Source organism: Corvus hawaiiensis, chromosome Z (assembly GCF_020740725.1).
Source record: "Corvus hawaiiensis isolate bCorHaw1 chromosome Z, bCorHaw1.pri.cur, whole genome shotgun sequence".
Lineage (NCBI taxonomy): Eukaryota > Metazoa > Chordata > Aves > Passeriformes > Corvidae > Corvus > Corvus hawaiiensis.
Window position 1 is genome coordinate 40,239,563 of NC_063255.1, and position 20,364 is coordinate 40,259,926.

General features: G+C 41.5%; 2 protein-coding genes across 11 annotated transcripts in view; both read left to right on the top strand.

Moving 5' to 3' along the window:
- The first annotated feature begins 740 nt into the window (after positions 1-740).
- Positions 741-8,356, top strand: CZH9orf64 (chromosome Z C9orf64 homolog). Its single transcript, XM_048292355.1, has 4 exons — positions 741-1,147; positions 2,133-2,392; positions 6,197-6,392; positions 7,656-8,356. Exons 1-4 carry the CDS (start codon positions 811-813, stop codon positions 7,886-7,888), a joined length of 1,026 nt encoding a protein of 341 aa, XP_048148312.1. The 5' UTR covers positions 741-810; the 3' UTR covers positions 7,889-8,356.
- Positions 8,357-9,284: 928 nt separating this feature from the next.
- KIF27 (kinesin family member 27) overlaps positions 9,285-20,364 on the top strand; it is a 31,177-nt gene continuing 20,097 nt past the window's right edge. For 3 of the 10 annotated variants that reach the window (XM_048291161.1, XM_048291163.1, XM_048291162.1), the window contains exons 1-3: positions 9,285-11,251; positions 13,249-13,449; positions 14,624-15,561. In XM_048291161.1, coding sequence (XP_048147118.1) covers positions 10,954-11,251; positions 13,249-13,449; positions 14,624-15,561 — 1,437 coding nt within the window. In that variant the 5' untranslated portion in view covers positions 9,285-10,953. The remainder of the gene's footprint in view (positions 11,252-13,248; positions 13,450-14,623; positions 15,562-20,364) is intronic. The other 7 variants (XM_048291155.1, XM_048291157.1, XM_048291160.1 and 4 more) reach the window with 7 other exon arrangements.

A 20,364-nucleotide genomic window follows, 5' to 3' on the forward strand; every position in this document is an offset into this window, starting at 1 on the left:
ATATGGGTTCAGATTTAAGTGAGGATTCTCTTGTGTTGGTTTTTTTTTTTTTTGATTGGTTGGTTTGTTGTCTTCCGTCTTCCCCCCCCCCCCCCCCCCTATGATTTGTGGTGCATGAACCTGGCCTTTTTAATGCAGCTACTCTATAAAATGGAATGGTAAAGGCGAGGAGCCCGAGACATGATGCATAAGGCTGTGGCTCCCTTGGCAGAGAATAGCGAATTCTGTACACAGTCAGAAATGCCATCCCTCTTTTGTCAGTGGGAAGGCAGCTGGCTTGGTAGACAGGGTACCTAAATTAGAGAAGTCTGCAGTCGAGGCTAAGGTTTTGGGCAAGATGCGAGTGAACTAAAACAGGTGCTGAGTTTCTCTGTGTGCTTCCCACTTGAGTATGTATACAAAAGGGCTTGGGGCCGGTCTTTCGTTTGGTTCTTTTCTGGTTTGATTGGGGAGAAAAGCGCAACAACTCAACGCGCACATTCTTGTTCGTCTTTTTTTTTTTTTTTTATTCTTGTTTTCAATGATGGAAATCTTCTGGAAAACTTCGTTGCCAAGAAGCTGAGTCTGCCCAGTGCTCCAGCCTGGCAGGATTTGAGGTGGCGATTCTCAGTTGGAACGCCCTGGCCCAGGCGCTCCCGCGGTCTCCGCTGGCCCTCCGGCGCCGCGCGGGCCACGCCTCCCCTCGCGCCTGCGCGCATCGGCGGCACCGCGGGGCGGGGCGGGGCGGGGCGGGGCGGGCGGCGGGGGTGCACCCCGCGGGAAGCGCGGCAGAGGGGCTGGCCTCGGCAGCAGGCGTGTTTCCTGCCGAGCATGGAGGTGTTCCCGTCCCCCCTGGAGTCCGCCAAGTTCATAGCCGAACACAGCAAAGATGTCTCCGTGGACGAAGAGGGGGCGCGGCGGGTGGCGGAGAGCCTGTTCGACAAAGCCTCGGCGGCGGAGTTCGGGCTGGCGGGGTGGAAAAGCCTCCACGAGCTGAACCCCCGGGCCGCCGACAAGGAGGCTGTGGACTGGGTGTTCCTGGTAGACACCCTCAACTTCTCCTTCTGGTCCGAGCAGGAGGAGCGGAAGTATCTTGTGAAGTACAAGGATAAAACCTACAGCGGCTACTGGTCGCTCTGCGCGGCCGTCAACAGGGCCCTGGACGACGGTCAGTGAGCGTCGGGGAGCGGGGCCGGGCCGGGGCTGCGGGCGAGGGGTGTCGGAAGCCGAGCGTCGCGTATTAAATGAAGGCGGCGTCTCGGAAGCGGGACATGCTCTTGGGAGCTGCTGCTCGCTGTGCAGGCGTCCCGTAGAGCTTGAGAAAGGGAACTGGTAGTGCTGTAAAAATACCCTTGTACTGAAACTACCTGTCTCTTAACTGGGTTATCTCTTCCATTCGAAAGACTTTAAGGATTGCCAGTAGTCAGCTGTGCATGCCTTGGGTTATTTCACATGTATTCTTAAGATAAATTGTGTATTTCCATGGCAAATGAAAAAATGAGGCATAAAGCGAGAATCCTCTGGTCTAATCTGATACCAGAGCGTCTAAAGTAAGTCTGAAAACCCATATGCTCCTCAAACCAATATTTTAAACCAGTATTTTAAAGTTTTGTATTTAAACCCAATACTTTAGCACTCACTCTTTCTGTTCTCGGGGAAAAAAAAACAACAAAAAAAAAAAACCTGTTAGTAGTTATAGATGAAAGTTTAATTAATTTTCCGCATAGTTGTTTGTAAATTAAGGGGGCATTAGCATTAAGACACTTTTTTGTGAAAGCACAATTGCATGAATAGGATCCAAGCGAAACAGGCCTGTTCGGACTAGACTAGTTATATACTGACTATATACAGTGTGCTATGTAAGCATCACACTTAAAATATGAAGACAAAGTAGCTGGGAAAAATTACATACAAAAAGTAAGAACGGTTCCATGGTTGTCTGTTGGAAATTTGTTGTCTGTAGAAGCATTGTGGGCAGTCACAAATTTAGTTTGAGCAGCTCTGTGAGTGGTTATCGCTGAAAACAAAGGTAGGTTTAAGAGTTGATGGACTTTTTAGATCTTTCTATAGAGTGCTTTCCTTTAGCAGACGATTGCATTAGGTCTATAGATGTTATATGATAGCCTAAATATCTTATTTTCACCTTCCTGAAGGAATACCTATCACCAGTGCATCCTATTTTGCCACCATGACGCTTGACCAACTTAGGCATGTATTTCGCTCTGACACAGAAGTGCCTTTGCCTTTGATTGAAGAAAGACATCGGGTGCTGAATGAAAGTGGAATAGTTCTGTTAGAGAAGTTTGGAGGATCCTTCCTCACCTGTGTTAAAATGAGTGAGAAGAGTGCTCAGAAACTGCTACATCTTGTACTGGAAAATTTTCCTTCTTACAGAGATGAAGCTGTATTTGAGGTAAGCTAGTTCTAAAGCTCTGAAAACAAATCATACATTTAGTAACAGTAAAAGACTCTTGATAGTCCGCAACTAGCCAGGACAAGAGTCACTTTCTTTTTCCACCAGAGGAGTACCTTTTTTTTCATATGCTGTCTCTGTCTTCATCACTTTACTGTAATTCATTTCAATATACTCTGAATTCCAAATTGGATCACACCTCCTTTGTACTCCTTACAAATGCATAGTATTTGAGATAATTCCTGCCTGAAAAATGAGAGTCCTTTTTCCTTTGTTTTTTTTTCCCTTCCCTGGAATTGCTGACAACCCTCCTCCTCCCATGTTCTTTTTTCATTACCTTGAGGCTCTCCGCAGCTAGTGGAGGAAATGAAACTGGTAGAATTAAGGCACAGCTACTGGGACTCCCCCCTCTAACGGTTGTTGATTCAACAGGCATTACACAAATGACTACAGATTAGAAGTAACTCACACTTGTACAAATGTTGACAGTATACTGAAGCTTTTATTGGAAGAAACTTATGGGAATTAAACAGTGACCATCTGGTATTTTTTGTCTCCCAGTTTTCACCTATACAGGCATGATCTTCATTTAGCATCTGTGACTTACGTAGCAGCTCGTGATCTCAGTTGCATGTGCGGTAGTACTCAGCTGTTAATCATTAAATCCAAAAGACTTTGTGTGAGTGACAGTACAGCCTATACTACTAGTCTGTGCAGTCTTTTCAAGGTAACTTCTTGGAATACCAGTCACTGAAGCTTTGAACCTATTGCATTTATTGCCCTTCAGTAGGAGGCGTCATTTTATTTTCCTTTGTCTCCTGCTGTGAAGCAAGATATCTTTACGTGAAAAATCAGAGGTTCTTTTGAATTAATCGTTGAAGCTACTGGTTTCGTTTACTTGGTGTTTTTGTACATATAAAGTATGTTTTGACAATTTTTATGATCAAAAAGGAAATATTTTCTAAGTTAAGTGATATTTTCTTATCTTTATAGTGACTGACTCATTGACGTTATGTCTTTCATGAGATGATGCTAAGTGCTTTATAAAGCAAGCCTCCCTAAAAGCAGCAGCAGACTACAGAATGAAAAGGTGTTCCAAAAATGATCCCAGACCGTAAGCACTGACTTAGTAATAAAGCCTGTTGCATGAATATGGAAGCTTTTTTTCTGCTTTTACTAAGCAAGATGTGTATTTTCAAAGTGGTGACATGGATCACATCATTTTTGTGGCAGGTTGAGCTTTCACAAGTAAGACTTTTAAAAGGGTTAGGAGGGAACTGGAAGGATGGTGAAATATCCAACAGCAAACCAGTGCTTTTCAGTAACTCTCCAGAGGAGAAATATATATGATTGTAAGATAAGTCCTATATTAGAATCATACTATCACAGACTGCTACAGCTGACCTTCTAGGGGAACTTCTAAAATTAGCACAATTGTTTGACCGTATGTTTTTCTGAATACATCTACAAAATACTTTTAGTAATTACACATGTAATCACAGAAATTGCCAGTGTTCATTTTCTGAAAAAGAAAATGCAAACCAAAACCAAAATCTCCAAAACATCCTTGGTGGATAATTCATATTTAGATGTTGTGCTGCATTTGATGTTTTTTGTGTTCTGACAGAGACTCAGTGCAGTCCTTTTTGATCTTAAAGTCACTGACATTGCATGTATTTATCTTTTATTTACCATCCATCACCTGGGACTGAGGTTGTAAAATTCTCATGATCCTCCTACTCTTTGGTTGTTGGTTTGGTTTTTTTTATGGCTGTGCTATCACATTTTACTCTTTGCCAACACAATCCTCCTCCTTTCTTTTAATGTCAGTAGGTCATAATTAGATATATCCCTTAATATTAGCACATTGTGATGCCTTAGGTTTTAACTTTCATATCTTTCAAATCCTGTACTGCTTAGTGTGTAACTCTGAAGTTTCTTGTGGCCTGTTAGCTGCTGTTCTCTCATGCCAGGTAGACATAACAAAGCCTCTCCAGGCCTGCTCTCCAAGGACACTCAGACTGGCCTGAAATAAGTAAACCAAAAGCCTCTAAAGGGGGGGCGAGCTGAGGGGAAATTACATCATTAAACTGAAGCTTTAATTGGAGAATTAACCCTGATATGCAAATGAACCAAACCTATAAAAGTGTGAAGAACTCGTGACCTGTCGTCCACACTGGGGTCCATTTTGGCAGTAGCCTCTGGCTCCCCAGGGGGTACCTTTGAAGGCCCTTCAAATAAATACCTACCTTTATTCCCTTATTCTTGTCTAGTCTCTGTTTTTAGGTGGCCTCTTCAGGCATCATTATACTGCAGAGAAGATGCAAATGTCCCTCTATATGGTACTGTTTCCTGGAAAGGCAGGGTGTTGCAGAAAAAAAAGATAAAAGAAATATAGTTGTATTGCCATCTTGAAAAAAGTTCAATTTTTTGATAAATTGTACTATCTTTACTGTCTTTCACAGACAGAATCACAGACTGGGTAAGGGTTTAAAGGACCACAGTGGGTCTAACCTCCCTGCTCAAGCAGGGTCATCCTAGAGCACATGGCACAGGATTGTGTTCAGACAGTTCTTCAGTATATTTCATAAGAGAGACTCCACAACCTCTCTGGACAATCTGTGCCAGTGCAGTCACTTGCACAGTAAGGAAGTTCTTAAGTTCTTTCTCTTTGAGATGTAGTATCATCCACCTAGTGCTTTCCTTGCTTTCTGGTAAATCGTGGGAAAATTTACTAAAAATTCTTCATAGTCTTTTTCATATTGAGATTTTTGTATAAACTTAATAACCTCTGTGCAACATAAAAGTTAACAATTGAAGCAATGAAACTATAAATTCTTCTGCTCAGTGATGAGTCCCAGAAAATATTTTTCTTCCAGATTAAACTGCAGCATGAAATGCAAAGTTCCATTCTAATTCTGCCTTCCTCTGCTCTTGTGAAATTGTGTGATGCTAGAGACAATCAGTTCTGTACTGCTGGAAAAATCTTAATGCTATGAAAGATCAACACCCTTGCTTTGGGGCAGTAGGAGCTCTGATAAAATTTGGTCTGTTCATTACTTGTTACCACTTCTTGTGTGATGTTTCACGTGGTGTTTTGTTATTTAACATACAAAATCATGTATGTTCTCTAGAAGTAAGTTTGTGCATGTATGTCAAGTATAGAATGAGGCACAGGGAAGGCAGGAGTTTTGAGGATGTTTGCAGAAGTTGTTCTTTGAAATGTAGTTGACCTTCTCAGTGTTTTTGGAGAATAGCATTTAAGGACAGAAAATGTAATTTTGTATCAGGAATAGTTACAGCATCTTGGCAGTAAACACGGAGGAGCATTCATTAAAGTTTTCATTAGAATTCTGTTTCTTTAACAGTACAGAAAAACTGATTAACAAAACGTTTTAATTGTCTAATACAATACATTCCTATTATGCTTCTCTTGTCAAATTAAAAGGTTGGATGTTCTGTAGAGTTTCTGAAAATGAATGTTGCTGGACTTTCAACTCCAGTGTTTGCCAAGTGGCAGTAAACCACTATGAATGTGTTCTGAGATGCAAGCATATTCTAAACAATTTTTATTCACTGCAGTAACTTTTATTATGTTATTCTTTTATTTCAGTTTATTTATGAGCATTCCACATAATCCTTGTTTGTGTTTGATACTGTTTAGATTTTAAGATGTTTAAGAGTGTTGCAGTTTCATTCTGTTCTAGTTAACTAATGCTTGCTTAACAATATGATATACTTAACTTGTTATTTGCTATATTTATTGATCAGGCACTTAAATAATCCATAAACTTCTTTCTTCAGAAAAAAAAGGTGTCTTTCTACAAACGGGCACAAATACTTGTGGCTGACACATGGAGTGTATTAGAAGGCAAAGGAGATGGCTCTTTTGATGATATTTCTAGTCTGACAATATTTGCTGACTACAGAATTCCTCAAGTTCTTGTTCACTTAAAAGCAATGAAGTATTCTGAAGAATTAATGAAGAAACTACGTGAAGGTTGGTTCTGTCCTTGCTAATATCAAGTAGTCTTACCGCCTGACGTTGTAGACTAAGGCTAGTTCTAAAATATAATGTGTTGTCCATGTAAGGGTTATGTGCCCATATTTTTCCTCCATGGAACAAGGATTTCTTACATAGTGATGACGTAACAGGAAGGAACTTTTTCTCTAATCATGATCTTGGGTGAGGTCTTAAGGTTACTTTTTTATAAAGACCTAACTGTTTTGTGGATTAAACATTGATAAGGGAGGGATTGAAGAGACTCAAATTGAAAATAATTGATTTCTGAGTTTCTGAAAAGCTGCTCTTGCAAAACCACTTTTCAGCATGAGAACAGTTATGATTTTTGAGGTTTACATAAAAGAAACAATGATTTTGTCATTAATTCAAATATGATGTAAAAACATGTAAATGCCTCTTTATTTGTACTGAACTGCTAGTTAATAAGCAAAGCAATATTATAAGCATCCATTAAAAAAAATATTGCTTTAAATGAAGTTAATTGCGTATGACTAGAATCTCATTTTTAAGCATGGTTTCATCTTCCTAGTACTTACTAACCATGAATTTTAGTGACTAAAAATCAGCTAATCTCTTTTGCACTGTAAAATTACTGTATTTAGATGTAGAACTGCTATTATGCAACTTCAGAAATACCCAGGAAGATAAACAGATGATTGCAGTTATCCATGAATCTTAATAGAATGACCATATATATTTATGTTTTTATGCATATCTCTATATTAAATAGACCACGTAGACATTTTATCCTTCCATGAATCCTAATGAGAACATTCCCATTTAAATAATTCCACTGGTTCTCTTTACATTTAGTTCTTTTGGGGGGTTGTTTGTTTTTAATTTTAAAATCTTAGACTTCAGTTATACTGGCAGAAAATATACTATGAAGTATAATAATTATATACTAAAAAGTATACTATAATAAAAGACTATCTTTTTTGTCTCCACACGCAAAGAAATGATCATATGATGTGCAGTACACCCTGTTCCTAAAGCAGTTCCTTAGAATACAGGATGTTGTTTGAATTGAATGGGAGGGAGGCTTCTAAGTGTGTATGGTAAAATTAAAGTAACCATTAGAAAATATATAGCAACATTGTTAACAGTTGTAGCACAAATCATGAGAACTGGAATCCTAAAACAGAATAAACGTGAAGGAGGAAAAATGAGCAAGTTTAGGCAGTCCTTGGCCGTTCTGTCTGTTGCATGTAAATGGATTGCTGTCTCTTGTGCCTGCAGGAACACTTTTCCAGTCTGGAGACAAAGAAGAGGTAGAGATCCGTGGCTGTTCTATTTGGTGTTGTGCACTGATTTGTAAGCACCTTCAGGAGCTTTATCAGAAGAAGGGTCAGGACATGCATGAAAGGATCAATGCGGTTTTACTCGATTATTATCTTTGGGACTATGCCCGGGATCACAGGGAAGAGATGAAAGATATCCCGTTCCACCGAGTACGGTGTATATATTACTAAGTCCAGTCTGATAGCTGTTGTATTGTTGCCTTATCTTTTGAAATGCATTTTTGCTTTTCATATGGTGGTTTGTCGTGCACCAATTTGGAACTGTTAAATCCAATGTTTGTTTTCTGGTGACGTATTAACAATGCGCCTTTTTTTTTCCCCATTGTTTTGTTACCTTTTCTTTTAATCTTTTGCTTGCCCTGACTGGAATTAACAGTGCAAACTTTGTGGGCAACTGATGTTAAGGCAGGTTTTGTTGCTCCTGCTTCAAGCTTTGTGTTGGTGTACATGGCTGCCTGTGCGCAGCAAGGTGTGTGTGCAGACCCTGTAGTGTACCTTGCTCCCCAGCCCCTCCCTGTGTCTGCCCATCCCCTCTCACACCTGCACGGAGGTGGCAGGTGCTTGGCACATGCTTTACTGCTCAGAGATGAAAGTGGAACCCGTCCATTTGTCCAATAAACAGTGCGGTGACAGATGTGCCATGGGGTGTATCTGTGTCATTACTGCTAGGGGTGAGATGGGGGGGCTCAGTCCACTCGGGGAGGGAGGCAGGAAGCAAGGGGAGGAATCACAGAATGATGTAGGTTGGAAAAGATTTCTGAGATCAAGTGCAATCTGAACACCACTTTGTGCACTAGACCGTGGCACTGAGGGAGTGCCACATCTTTCCTTAAGTCTTTCCTTAAACACCTCCAGGGACTGTGACTCTACCACCTTCCTAGGCAGCCTGTTCCAATATTTAATCACCCTTTCTGTGAAGAAATTTTTCCTGATGTCTAACCTGAACCTTCCCTATCACAGCTTGAGGTTATTTCCATTTGTACTGGCATCTGCTGCCTCTGAGAAGAGGCCGAACGCCATCTTGCTGCACCCTCCTTTCAGGCAGTTGTAGAGAGCAGTAAGGTCCCCCTGAACCTCCTCCAGGCTAAACACCCCCAGCTCGCTCAGCTGCTGCTAACAGGACTTGTGCTCCAGATCCTTCCCCAGCTCCGCTGCGCTTCTCTGGACACGCTCCAGCTCCTTACTGGCCTTCCTGAGCGGAGGGGCCCAGGCCTGGGCCCGGCGGGAAGCAGGGCCGGGGGCCCGCCAGTCGCGCCCCGCCCCGCGCGTCCCGCCGCTGGGGGCGCTGTGTGCGCGGGCCCGCGGCCGGGCATGGCGGCCGTTGCCTAGCGAGGGGCCGCGAGCAGCGAGCGGGGGCGGTCGGCGCTGCTCCGGCCGCCGCTCCTCCGGCCCTCGCTGCTCCGGCCCTCGCTGCTCCGGCCGCCGCTCCTCCGGCCCTCGCTGCTCCGGCCCTCGCTGCTCCGGCCGCCGCTCCTCCGGCCCTCGCTGCTCCGGCCCTCGCTGCTCCGGCCGCCGCTCCTCCGGCCCTCGCTGCTCCGGCCACCGCTGCTCCGGCCCTCGCTCCGGCACGGGCCCCGCGGCGCGGCCCGCGGCAGGCTGCGGCAGCAGGGCACGGCGGGCTCCCCGGCCCGAGCCGCTCCCGACACCCACGGGTGATACCGATCCCGGCTGCTCCTCAGGTTTGGAGACGTTGCAAACACGGAAAATGTGCTGGGCCGCCCTCACAATATCCGTGCAAGCGAAAAGGTTGCCAGCATGTTTGCCTCTGCCTTATGGCAGCCGCGGGTACTGACACCCAAGTATCTCTCTAGCTTTGGCATATTGGGAATATTTCATATTCCCACGTTCTTTTATAAAATAGATTCTTAGGAAACAGGGATTCCCTCCCACACCTGAGACGTGGTTTATTAATTAATTTGTTTGTTTGTTTTTGTTTATTTATATAACTTTAAAAAGAGAGTAGGAAATGTTGGCACTTAAGAGCAGCACTTACTAGGGGGTAAAAAAATAATGCACCCAGGTAACTAAACTCAGTTATCAGCCAAAATGTGTTTCTATTCTGTAGTTAGTATGTTTATGTATCTGATTGCCATGTCTCTTATGATACAAGTCTTGACTCATTCTCATGCTTTGCTTCCTTGTTCTTATGCTCAGTCAATAAAATGGGGCTTTTCTTTTTTCAAACTTCAGATGGTTTCTCACCTGTGGTCCTCAAACTAAAAGGAATAAAATGAAATGCATAAGCTCTTCTCTTCGCTGCAAGACAACGCTGTTAGTTTTCAACAAACTTGAATTTTGGGGATTTAGTTGATTTACTGCCAGTTCAGTAATACAGCTTTCTTGAAAGCAATGTGTTTGAGAGCAGGAAGTTCAAACTTTACCTTGCATGACAAAGATTCTCAGAATTAGCAACAACAGAAAAGATGCATGTGGGATGCCATGCAGGTTTTTGAATTCTAGTGAAAAACAGCTATAAAGAAAGGCAATTCCTTAATATTTACAAGTGTGCTACTGTGCAATGCTTATGCTGTAAGAATGAATATGCACCAAGCAGTATAAGGAACCATGTATTCTAAAATTATAATTACCAAAAGATAGCTCATATGTGCTTAAAGTTTCAGATCAAAATCAGAGGAATGCTTTACATGTAGTAACTAAATACATTTAAAATCACACTTCTTTGTGCATGTTGAGTTAGAAGTGTTTGGTGCTTCCTAAGTGGAAGAGGGTATTGAAACATGTATGCACATACAGCTTTTGGAGAAAAGGTTTTGTTTGACTGATTTGTGTTGCCTATGTGATATGAATGCAGGATCAGGAAAATGAGAGGATCCATTGTAAGCCTTTGCTTTATCAACAGTGTTTATTAACAAGCTCCTACGATATTGTTGCTTTGTATGACTGTGTTATGTTCAAATAGGAAATCGGGCAACTTTCAGACTTAAGTCTGCTAGCTTGGAAATTAATAAATGCAAAATTAATTTATTAATTGATTAAGCAGTTATTAATAGAGCTGCATTTATATCAGGTACTTTTCAAGATTGTAATAGTGCTTATATGTTCCTTAGGAAATCTCAACTTTCTGCTTCAGGAGATGCATTCTTTTATATTATATAACATGGAAAACTTCTTTTCTTAGTTGCAGACAACTGTGAATGAGGTGAACAGAGCAGTGGTAAAAGATTTCTTCTTGACTGTGTGAATACTGAGTGGGAAGCAGAGGGGTGGAGTCTGGCATGGAGGAGATCCCAGTTAAGGTTGCAGTCCGAGTCAGACCTCTGCTTTCCAAAGAAATACTTCATAACCACCAAGTGTGTGTCAGATTAGTCCCAAATGCCAAACAGGTCATCATTGGAAAGGACCATGTCTTCACTTTTGATTTTGTATTTGGCAAAAACTCAACCCAAGAAGAAGTTTATGCTGTTTGCATTAAGCCTCTTCTAGTGTCTCTGACTGAAGGATACAATGCTACAGTGTTTGCGTATGGACAGACTGGTTCTGGGAAGACTTACACCATTGGCGGTGACCACATTGGTAGGTTATATAATGGTTTTTGGTTTTGGGGGTTTTTTAATTGGTAAAGAGTGTACTTATGCAAGTTAAATATTTATTACATAGCAGATGATGCTGCAGAATTTTAAGGACCAAGGAAAAAGCCTGTAGTAAAAAAATAAAGCTTCCAAAATTTGTGTGATAATTAAAGTTCTAAAAACTTCTCCATAAATTAGATTATACCAAAAATATCTAAGAAGAAAACCAATTTATTTAGTGTTCTTTCACATTCCACATTTTAACACGCAACTTAAATTAGAACTTTTTTCTGAAATGCAGTGTCTTTGAAGATTTTTGCTGTTTATCTTACCTTGAAAATGTCTGCATTAGACACTAGATTGCTTGCTCACTCTGTGTTGGTTTGTTTGTTTGGGGTTTTTTGAGAGAAATTTCTGTGTCATCAAAGAAATCTATGATTTAATTCTTTCAAGTGGATATAAACAGAGTATTATAAAGATCTTGGTAGAGTCTTCCTTTTATTTAGAATCACAGGATCACAGAATTGTTTATGTTGGAAAAGAATCCTAAGATCATAAAGTCCAACTGTTAACTCAGCATTTTCAGGTCCACAACAAAGCCTGTTAATTGGTTGACCACCAGTGAAGAAATTTTTCCTAATATCCAATCTAAGCCTCTCCAGGTGCAACCTAAGGTCATTTCCTCTTGTCCTGTCACTTTTTAGCTGGGAGAGGAGACCAACCCCCCCACCTGGCTGCACCCTCCTGTCAGGCAGTTGTAGAGAGCAGTAAGGTCTCTCCTGAGCCTCCTTTTCTCCAGGCTAAACACCCCCAGCTCCCTCAGCCTTCTCACAGGACGTGTGCTCCAGACCATACCTCATTTCTGTTGCCCTTCTCTGGACATGCCCCAGCCCCTCAATGTCCTTCTTACAGTGGCAGGCCCAGAACTGAACACAGCATTCGAGGTGTGGCCTCACCAGTGCTGAGTACAGGGGAGCAATCCCTGCCCTGGTCCTGCTGGCCACCCTATTGCTGATGCAGGCCAGGATGCCACTGACCTTCTTGGCCACCTGGGCACACTGCTGGATCATGTTCAGCTGCTGTCAATCAGCACCCCCAGGTCCTTTCTAGCTGAGCAGCTTTCCAGCTACTCTGCCCCCACCCAGCCTGTAGTGCTTAAGGGGACTGTTGTGACTCTAGGGCAGGACCTCGCACTTAGCTTTGTTGACCCTCATACCATTGGCCTCTTCTCCTTATTGTTGTACCTTCACTTCTATTTCCTTCACTAGTAGTTGTTTAATGTTCCTGTAAGTAGCATTGCTAGCTAAATTGTTTGGTAGTGGATGTCATACTCTAAGGCTGATCATAGCTCTGCAATTACAACTTTTTAGTTTAATAAATATATTTACTAAATTAATAGTTAGATGTAAACAACCCTTTAGTGTTTTGGTAAAAAAGATTCCTGGTATCGTCTCATAGGCAAACAGCTTTCATAGTCTTGGATAAAGAGCACAGATTATTAATGGGAGCATTGTCCTGCCCTGAATACTTTTTTTAAAAGTAGAGTTTGGCACTAGTGTTCCATGTCTACTTTGAAAAAATAGGAAATTACTGTTAATGTTGGTCATATCTTGTCTCACCAAGTTACTGATGATTTTGCTTTATGTAAGTAGAATTTCTATTTTCTCAAATCCTTGAGATGTCATTGCTAACCATAATGAGTAGGGATAAAGAAGAAATCTGTACTCTGAGGAGTACAGTTTTAAAGCAGACTCCATATTTTTCATAACTTTCACGACTATAACATTATGTAATTTAGAACTTAAATTTGGATCCTGGTACTGGATGCAAACAAAAATTCTAACACACACACACACAAAAAATTCCTTGTGAACAATGAGCTCTTCAAATTCCTTAGTATGTTGCGTACCAAATATCACAGACTTCTCTGAATTTTCAGTCTTTGTAATTTATGTGACAGAATGACTGCAAGTCTCTGTGACATTTGTGCTTGTATTTTAGCATCAGTTTCAGTGGATGAAAGGGGCATAATCCCACGGGCTATTCAGGAATTATTTCAGCATATTTCTGAACACCATAATATTAATTTCCATGTGAAGGTATCCTATATAGAGGTTTACAAGGAAGAACTTCGAGATTTGTTGGATTTGGAGACCTCTGTAAAAGAACTACATATCCGAGAAGATGAGAAAGGAAATACAGGTAGGATTTCGGCGCTAAACTTTGGTGGTTTGGGTTTCAGTTTGTGTCCAAATTAGTCTTGTTTTCTCTTGAAAGTGCTTACTCATTACCAATGAATAAAAGGAAAAAAAAAGTTGAAGTTTCAGAATATAAACCCAGTTGAGCTGTTTGGAAGCAGTTTGGGGTTTAGATGCCTGTGCGCAATATAGATGTTCTATTATATGGATGGAAATGGCAACAAATGGTAAATACACAATTATTGTTTCTGCAAATACTGTCTAGAAACAAAATAGTATGTGATTATTCTCTTGAATACATATTTTAAGATTAAACCATTGCTTCTCCCTTCGAAATTACAATTGTTAAGTCAATAATATTGTAAATATCTGCTCTCCTTTTACAATGAAATGAGTGGAAAAGACGACTTCATTAAGAGGAGGGGGAGTAGATACTTTTGGAGGCTTCTAGATTAACACTTGCCCTATAGGTTTCCTGTTCACTTCATGAAAATGCTAGAAGAATCCACATCAAAGATATTTTATTCTGAAAGTATATAATCTGTTTTAGGTTTGGCTTTTTTTTTTTCTTTATATTCTAGTTGTTGTGTTTACTCTAGTTTTATTATACTGTTGTGTTGAGCTGTCATGGGTTTTTTGTCTGTAGCTGGAGAAGGCACTAGTTTAGCACAAGTCTTACAGACAATATCATTGTTTCAAAAGGATCCCACAATATATTTTAAATTATTTATTTTCTTTAATAACAGTTAGAGTCAGATTCAGTAAATTGTGCTAGGATGTTTTCCATCTTTCGTTAAAAGAAAAAGATGATAAAAAATATGATTAGTTGAAGTAGTTGGTAGAAGTACACGTACACTTTATTAGTTTACTAACAGATACCTGCCCCAAAGGCCCAGCTATCTGCACTATTCAGAATAGAAATTCTGCTCTTAGTACAGACTTGGAATCATTTTTACTAAAGCTTCATGGTTTTTAGTCTTTTTTTTTAACTGGCAAAATATCCTTAGAGCTTTTCACGTATTGTATCTTCTATTTCTATAGCTATATGCTATGACCTCATAATAATTCAGGCTTGTATGTTTCTCTAATGCATGTTTATAGTTATTGCTGTAAACTTTTGCTGAAGAGTTTAGAATTAATTAAATTATTCTTACTTTCACTTGGTTTGGTGTTTGAAGTGATTGTCGGTGCTAAGGAATTCCAAGTAGAATGTGCAGATGAAGTGATAAGCCTGCTGGAAAGTGGCAATGCAGCTCGTCACAGAGGCACAACACAGATGAATGAGCACTCTAGTCGATCTCATGCCATTTTTACCATCAGTATTTGTCAGAAGCAGTCTACAGAGTATCAGAATAATACTGATGCTGCACAGGATTCTATCGCTTCAAAGTTTCATTTTGTGGATTTGGCAGGATCAGAGAGGGTAGCAAAGACTGGAAATACTGGTGAACGCTTCAAAGAATCAGTTCAGATCAATAGTGGTCTTTTGGCCTTGGGAAATGTCATCAGTGCCCTTGGAGACCCAAAAAGAAAAAGTGTACATATTCCATACAGGGATGCTAAAATCACTCGTATTCTGAAAGACTCCCTTGGAGGAAATGCCAAGACTGTTATGATAACATGTATAAGTCCATCCTCACTGGACTTTGATGAATCTTTAAATTCCCTCAAATATGCCAACAGAGCAAAAAACATTAGAAATAAACCAGTAGTTAATTACAACCCAGAAAAAGACCGCATTGATGAAATGGAACTTGAAATCAGATTGCTTCGGGAAGCTTTGCAGAACCAGCAGGTCAGTAATCAGCATTTACATGACTTAAATGAAGAAAAGGCCCGTATCGGTTCACTTGAGGAGCAGCTCACCCGCCTTCAGGTTCAATATTTCAGTTACAGAAATTGTGTAGATGAAGCTTTCCCCTTTCTGGTTGATTTGAACAATGATGTTAGCTTAAGAAGAAGTCAGCGGGACAGGTTGCAGAGCTGGATCACTATGGTACAGAACGTAAGGAAGGAAGCTCTCACCATCCAGGAAACGGATGTAGGGACTGAGACCAGCCCAGACCCACATCACATCACAATTCTTCAGCTGAAGAGGGAACTGAAGAAATGTCAGGTATTTAATTATAAGCTGTTTATTTAAATGACTAAGTGAAAAAGCAATCTGCCAAAATCTAAACTCCATTTTGAAAGATGAATAAAACTGTCACCTGTACTTAATTTGACAAGTAATTTACAATTTTGTATAATTTTGTTCGGCTAATCTCTGGGACATGGGTTTATTTTAATGGATGTTTGAATACACAATCAGTGACAACAGAGATAAGTGAAGTAATGTCATATTTCCTCTAGTCAGTTTCAAGATGACTCTTGAGGCTGAGCTGTTTTATCTGTTAGGTTTTTGGTTTTAGCTATGCTAGTGTGCTAGGTCTGGCTGGGATGGAGTTAGTTTCTGTATAGGATCTCTGAGGGTGCTGTGTTTTAGATTTGTGACCAATACAATGATAATAACACAGTAATGCTTTTGCTCTTGCTGAACCGTGTTTTGTACAGTGAAAGGCCTTCTCTTTTGCTGCCTCTGCCTTGCAGTAAATAGATTGGAGGGTGCATGAATAGTGGGAGACACAAACACTCAACAAAGCAGATGACCTGAACTAATCAAAGATTTCATACCATATAACTTGATGCTCATCAATAAAAAGGGACCGGAGCAGGTTTAGGGAGATTAGTTGTATTTTGCCCAGAACGGGTTGAGCATTAGTCAGCCTTGGGAGGTGGTGGGCGATAGCCTTTCCTTCATCTGTTTTGTTTTGTTTTCTTTCTCTCTTCCACTTTATCATCGCTTACTAATCAGTTTCTATCTTGACCCACAAATTTTCTTGCTTTCACTTTCCCTTTGCTCTTCCTCTGTTCTCCTAGGAGGTGGGGGTAGGGGGAAGTGAAAGGACAGCTCTGTGTGCTTAGCAACCTACTGGGGTAACCCACCACAGTCTATTTGGAACCCAACCTGCGGCTCAAGGCCTTCAAGATAATAACAGATTTGATTAGTGTGTGCTAGACTAAACCTGTAGCTATTAATGCCTGTTTAGTTAAGTTGATGAATGACTGTTGCAGGTCATGAAGCTGCATATTTGCTTTGGCTACTGATTTGTGTGTGTCCTTGAATATTCAGCTGTCTAATTCCTTTCTAGCTGTACAATAACCTCCAAGAACCATTAATGACCATTTTCAGATAGTCATTAAAATGCATTTTTGCTGGTTTTTTTGCTGTTTATCACTTTATTTTCCTTTGCTTGGGAGAGCTATGACTAAACCACTGGCTATCAGCCTAATCTGGTACTCGGGTCTTACATTGTGGATGTCCCCATACTCCAAGAATCACCTCATGGATAAAACCAGCAACTGTACTTTTCTCCTCTTCTTCTCTGAGACATTTTGTGCAGAGAGGGGAAAAAGTGGCGCCTATCCTGTCCTCTCCTCCAGGACAGTTTTTTGTAGCCTTGATGTAGTGGCTTCAGAGTTCCTCCAGTATCCTTATGTAATCAGACTGTTCATACTGATGTGTTGTGATCCCGACTTTGATTATTGTTTATAAGGTTAAACAGCTCTTTGGGGGTTGCCACACAGGAACATGCTCTTAGGTGATTGATTCCTGGGGTGTCAGTATGTATGGGAGGAGTTGGGCAGGAGCACAGGGCCGTTGCTGCCTCTGACAGCTTGTGATTTCATGCCTGAACAGGCATCAAACAAATACATCACTTGAAGGAGCGAAGGTGAAACACAGTGATCCACAGATAGCTGTGTTGGATCTGCCCCATGCCTATCAAGTCGGTGTCTACTGCCCTTAGAAATACAAGAGGTTCTGGTCTAAAAGCCCACAAACAAGCTTGTGGTGGTGTGAGACTAAGAAGATCTCTTGGTCTGAGGCCACACAGACACTAAACCAGAGACTGAACCTTCAACTGTAATAGTTGATCTTGTAGTAAAGAAGAAACAGTGGAAGCAGAGATCAAGTTAATAAGAGAAGAAGCAGCTCCTGCTCAGAAGAAGAGAGAGGAAGAACAGGAAGCCAGTTCTGGACCAGGATAGGAAAGGAAAGAGACAGAAATCATAAGAGGTGGAAGCTACCCGGTCCCTATCCATGACCTAGCTGCAAGATAATGTATAAAGATTTTGCCTGACAAGATGACCTAATTGCTACCTGGTTGCTCCAGAGCTGGAATAGTGGGGCTAACAGTCTGGAACTAGAAGGTAGGGAAACACATCAGCTGGGATTCTTTGCTAGGGTTTGTGGGATTGACAGAGGGATTGGAAGAGGATCGGCCACTTCCAAACTCCAGAGGTAACTCCTATTGAGCATGAAGACAAAGTACTCTCTTAAGGAAGATATTGTCTGTCACCTAGTAAGGCATGTGGACTGTCACAGAGGAACATATTTAATGTTTGAGGGAATTAGAGGTGGTGGAGGTGGTCTGCAGTGACATGGGCAATAATCAGGCCTCGAGACAATAATCAGGCCTTGAAAGACGCAAACAATATACAGTGCACATGAGCTGAGTGGCAGAAGTCTGTACAGAACATATGGTCATCGTATGACAGCAACCCTGTAAGGCTGAATTAGGCTGACTCTGTGGCACCAACTTTGTACAGACCAGTTTGCCAGCCCTAGTGATTTACTCAAAAGCTCTATTCCCTCTCCTTGTTATGGGCCTGCATCTCAGCTGTGGAAAGACTGTTACACAAGGTCTAGCAACTCAAAATATAATGTGAATAATCTCTTTACCTCCTTGCTTGGCCAAGCCAGCATATTGGCTACTATGAATAGGAATTTCCTCTGCTTAAGGGAGAGGGAACCATGGGCCCATGCCACCCTGCAGTTCTATCTGCATGACTGTGAAAAGGATATGAGAAGTTGGGCGGTGCACCTATTTTGGTCCTGGAACTCTGTACGTGAATAGGGGAAAAAGCAGTGGTTAAAAAGGGTCTTTGAGGAAGATTACTGTTCCAGTTGCTGTCAACCAATTCCTGAGATGCAGTAGACCCTTCCTCTTTCTGATACTGGTTCAATGGACTTATGTCCCTGTGGATTTGAACCCCATGCTTGTACCAGGTGTTACATCTCCTCTAATCACAGAGGAGCAAAGAGAACTCTCTGTGAATAAAATGGAAAGAGCTCTGAGGTTCTATTATTCCCCAAAACGAGATTAAAACCAACTGAGGTTATATGTCGATACCAAAAAATTGATATATTTTATTTAACAGTAAAAGAGGCAAAGAGAAAGAAAAGAAAAATAAAAAGAAGAAAATAAAAGAAAAAGAATAAAAAAGAAAAGAAGAGAAAAGAAGAGAAGAGAAAAGAAAAAAGGAAAGGAAAGGAAAAAGAAAAAAAAGAAAAGGGGGGGGTGGGGTGTGGGGACAGGAAAAGTGACAGAGACAGATTAAGTAGAAACATACCATCCCTCCATGGATCTTAACAATGTCTCATTGATCCACTCCATCTGGTCTTCTTGGTGGTGAGGGTCCCTCACCAAAAGCATAGAATCCAATGGATTAATATACATTTGGACCAGGTAGGAATGCCTGAGGGTGGGCCAGGTTTGACACTGTCCCTTGCAAGACTTTGTGTCAGTTGCATCATTTTGCATCATGTGCAGTCCTCTGGTGTAGGGTCTGAAGAATCCTTCAGGGGGACCTTTGATGGACCTTGACACCCCCTCAGCTGCTGCTCACGTGAATGTCCCATAGATGTGGCTTTCCTGGGGTGGGGGCCCCACAGCTCAGCTAGTCTGTGTAGCAGAAGATGAGAAAGAGGTGCCTTTGACCAGAGGTTTTCGTATTCACCTGAAACCTTCCTCCTCCCCACTTTGGTGGGGGGAGATTCTGTGCAAACCTGGCAACAGATAAGCCTGGGGCTACAGCCTCCACCCAGAAGCTGCTGGGCTTGGCTCTTCTGTGAATGCTCTCCCAGACTTATCCATTACTTCCCAGGCCTGAGATGCTTTGAAAAATAGTGTCACTTTTCTTATATCAAATAGCCTTAGTCAGTTTAACTCACAGTTCAGGGCTTCAGTCAGGAGCCCAAAGTTTGGGCTTTGGTGGTGCAGCTTTGTTGTACAGTTTTGTCAAAACGTGCAAAAATCTTTATGACAATGTTTAACCCGTGAGTGGTAACATTTCAGTCTCTGACACCATGGAAGGACTGTGCTGTTGTAGGATCATACAACAATTCTTCCAGCATAGCATGGGCTCCTGTCCTGAGTGATCACTGTAACCAGACAGAACACACGTCATGGACTAAATAAACACGGTGGACGTTTTATGGGTATTTTACAGGAGTGGCCTATAGACTAAAGGAATGATATCTGTGCATAAGTCAAAGGATGAGAAGGGAAGGAAGGATGGTTAATAAGGTTGCATTGTATAGTGTGGGGCTTGAGCATGACATAAATGGTGTGGAATTTGGAGTGGAGATTGTACTAAGTTTGACTGGGATAAAGTTCATTTTCTTCATAAATGCTTGCAGGTTGCCATGTTTTACATTTCTGACCAGTACAGTGCTGATAAAACACCACTATTTTAGGTCTTGCTGGAGAGTGTGTGCACAGCATCAAGGGACGAACTCTCTTTCTCTGTCGGTGACAGCAGTGAATAGATAGGGGGGTATACCCAGAGACAGGGGGAGCACAACCAGGCAGATGACCCAAATCAACCAAAGAGATATTTCACACCATATAACATGCTCAGAGATTGAAAGGGGAAGGAGGGGGATTTAGTTATATTAGCTGTCTTTTTGCTCAAGAGCTAATGGGCATCAGTCTACCCTTTGGAGGCAGTGAGTGACTGGTTTTGCATTAATTAACTACCTTTGCATTACTTGTGTTGTTTTCTCTGTTCTTCCACTTCACCTTCACTTACTGGA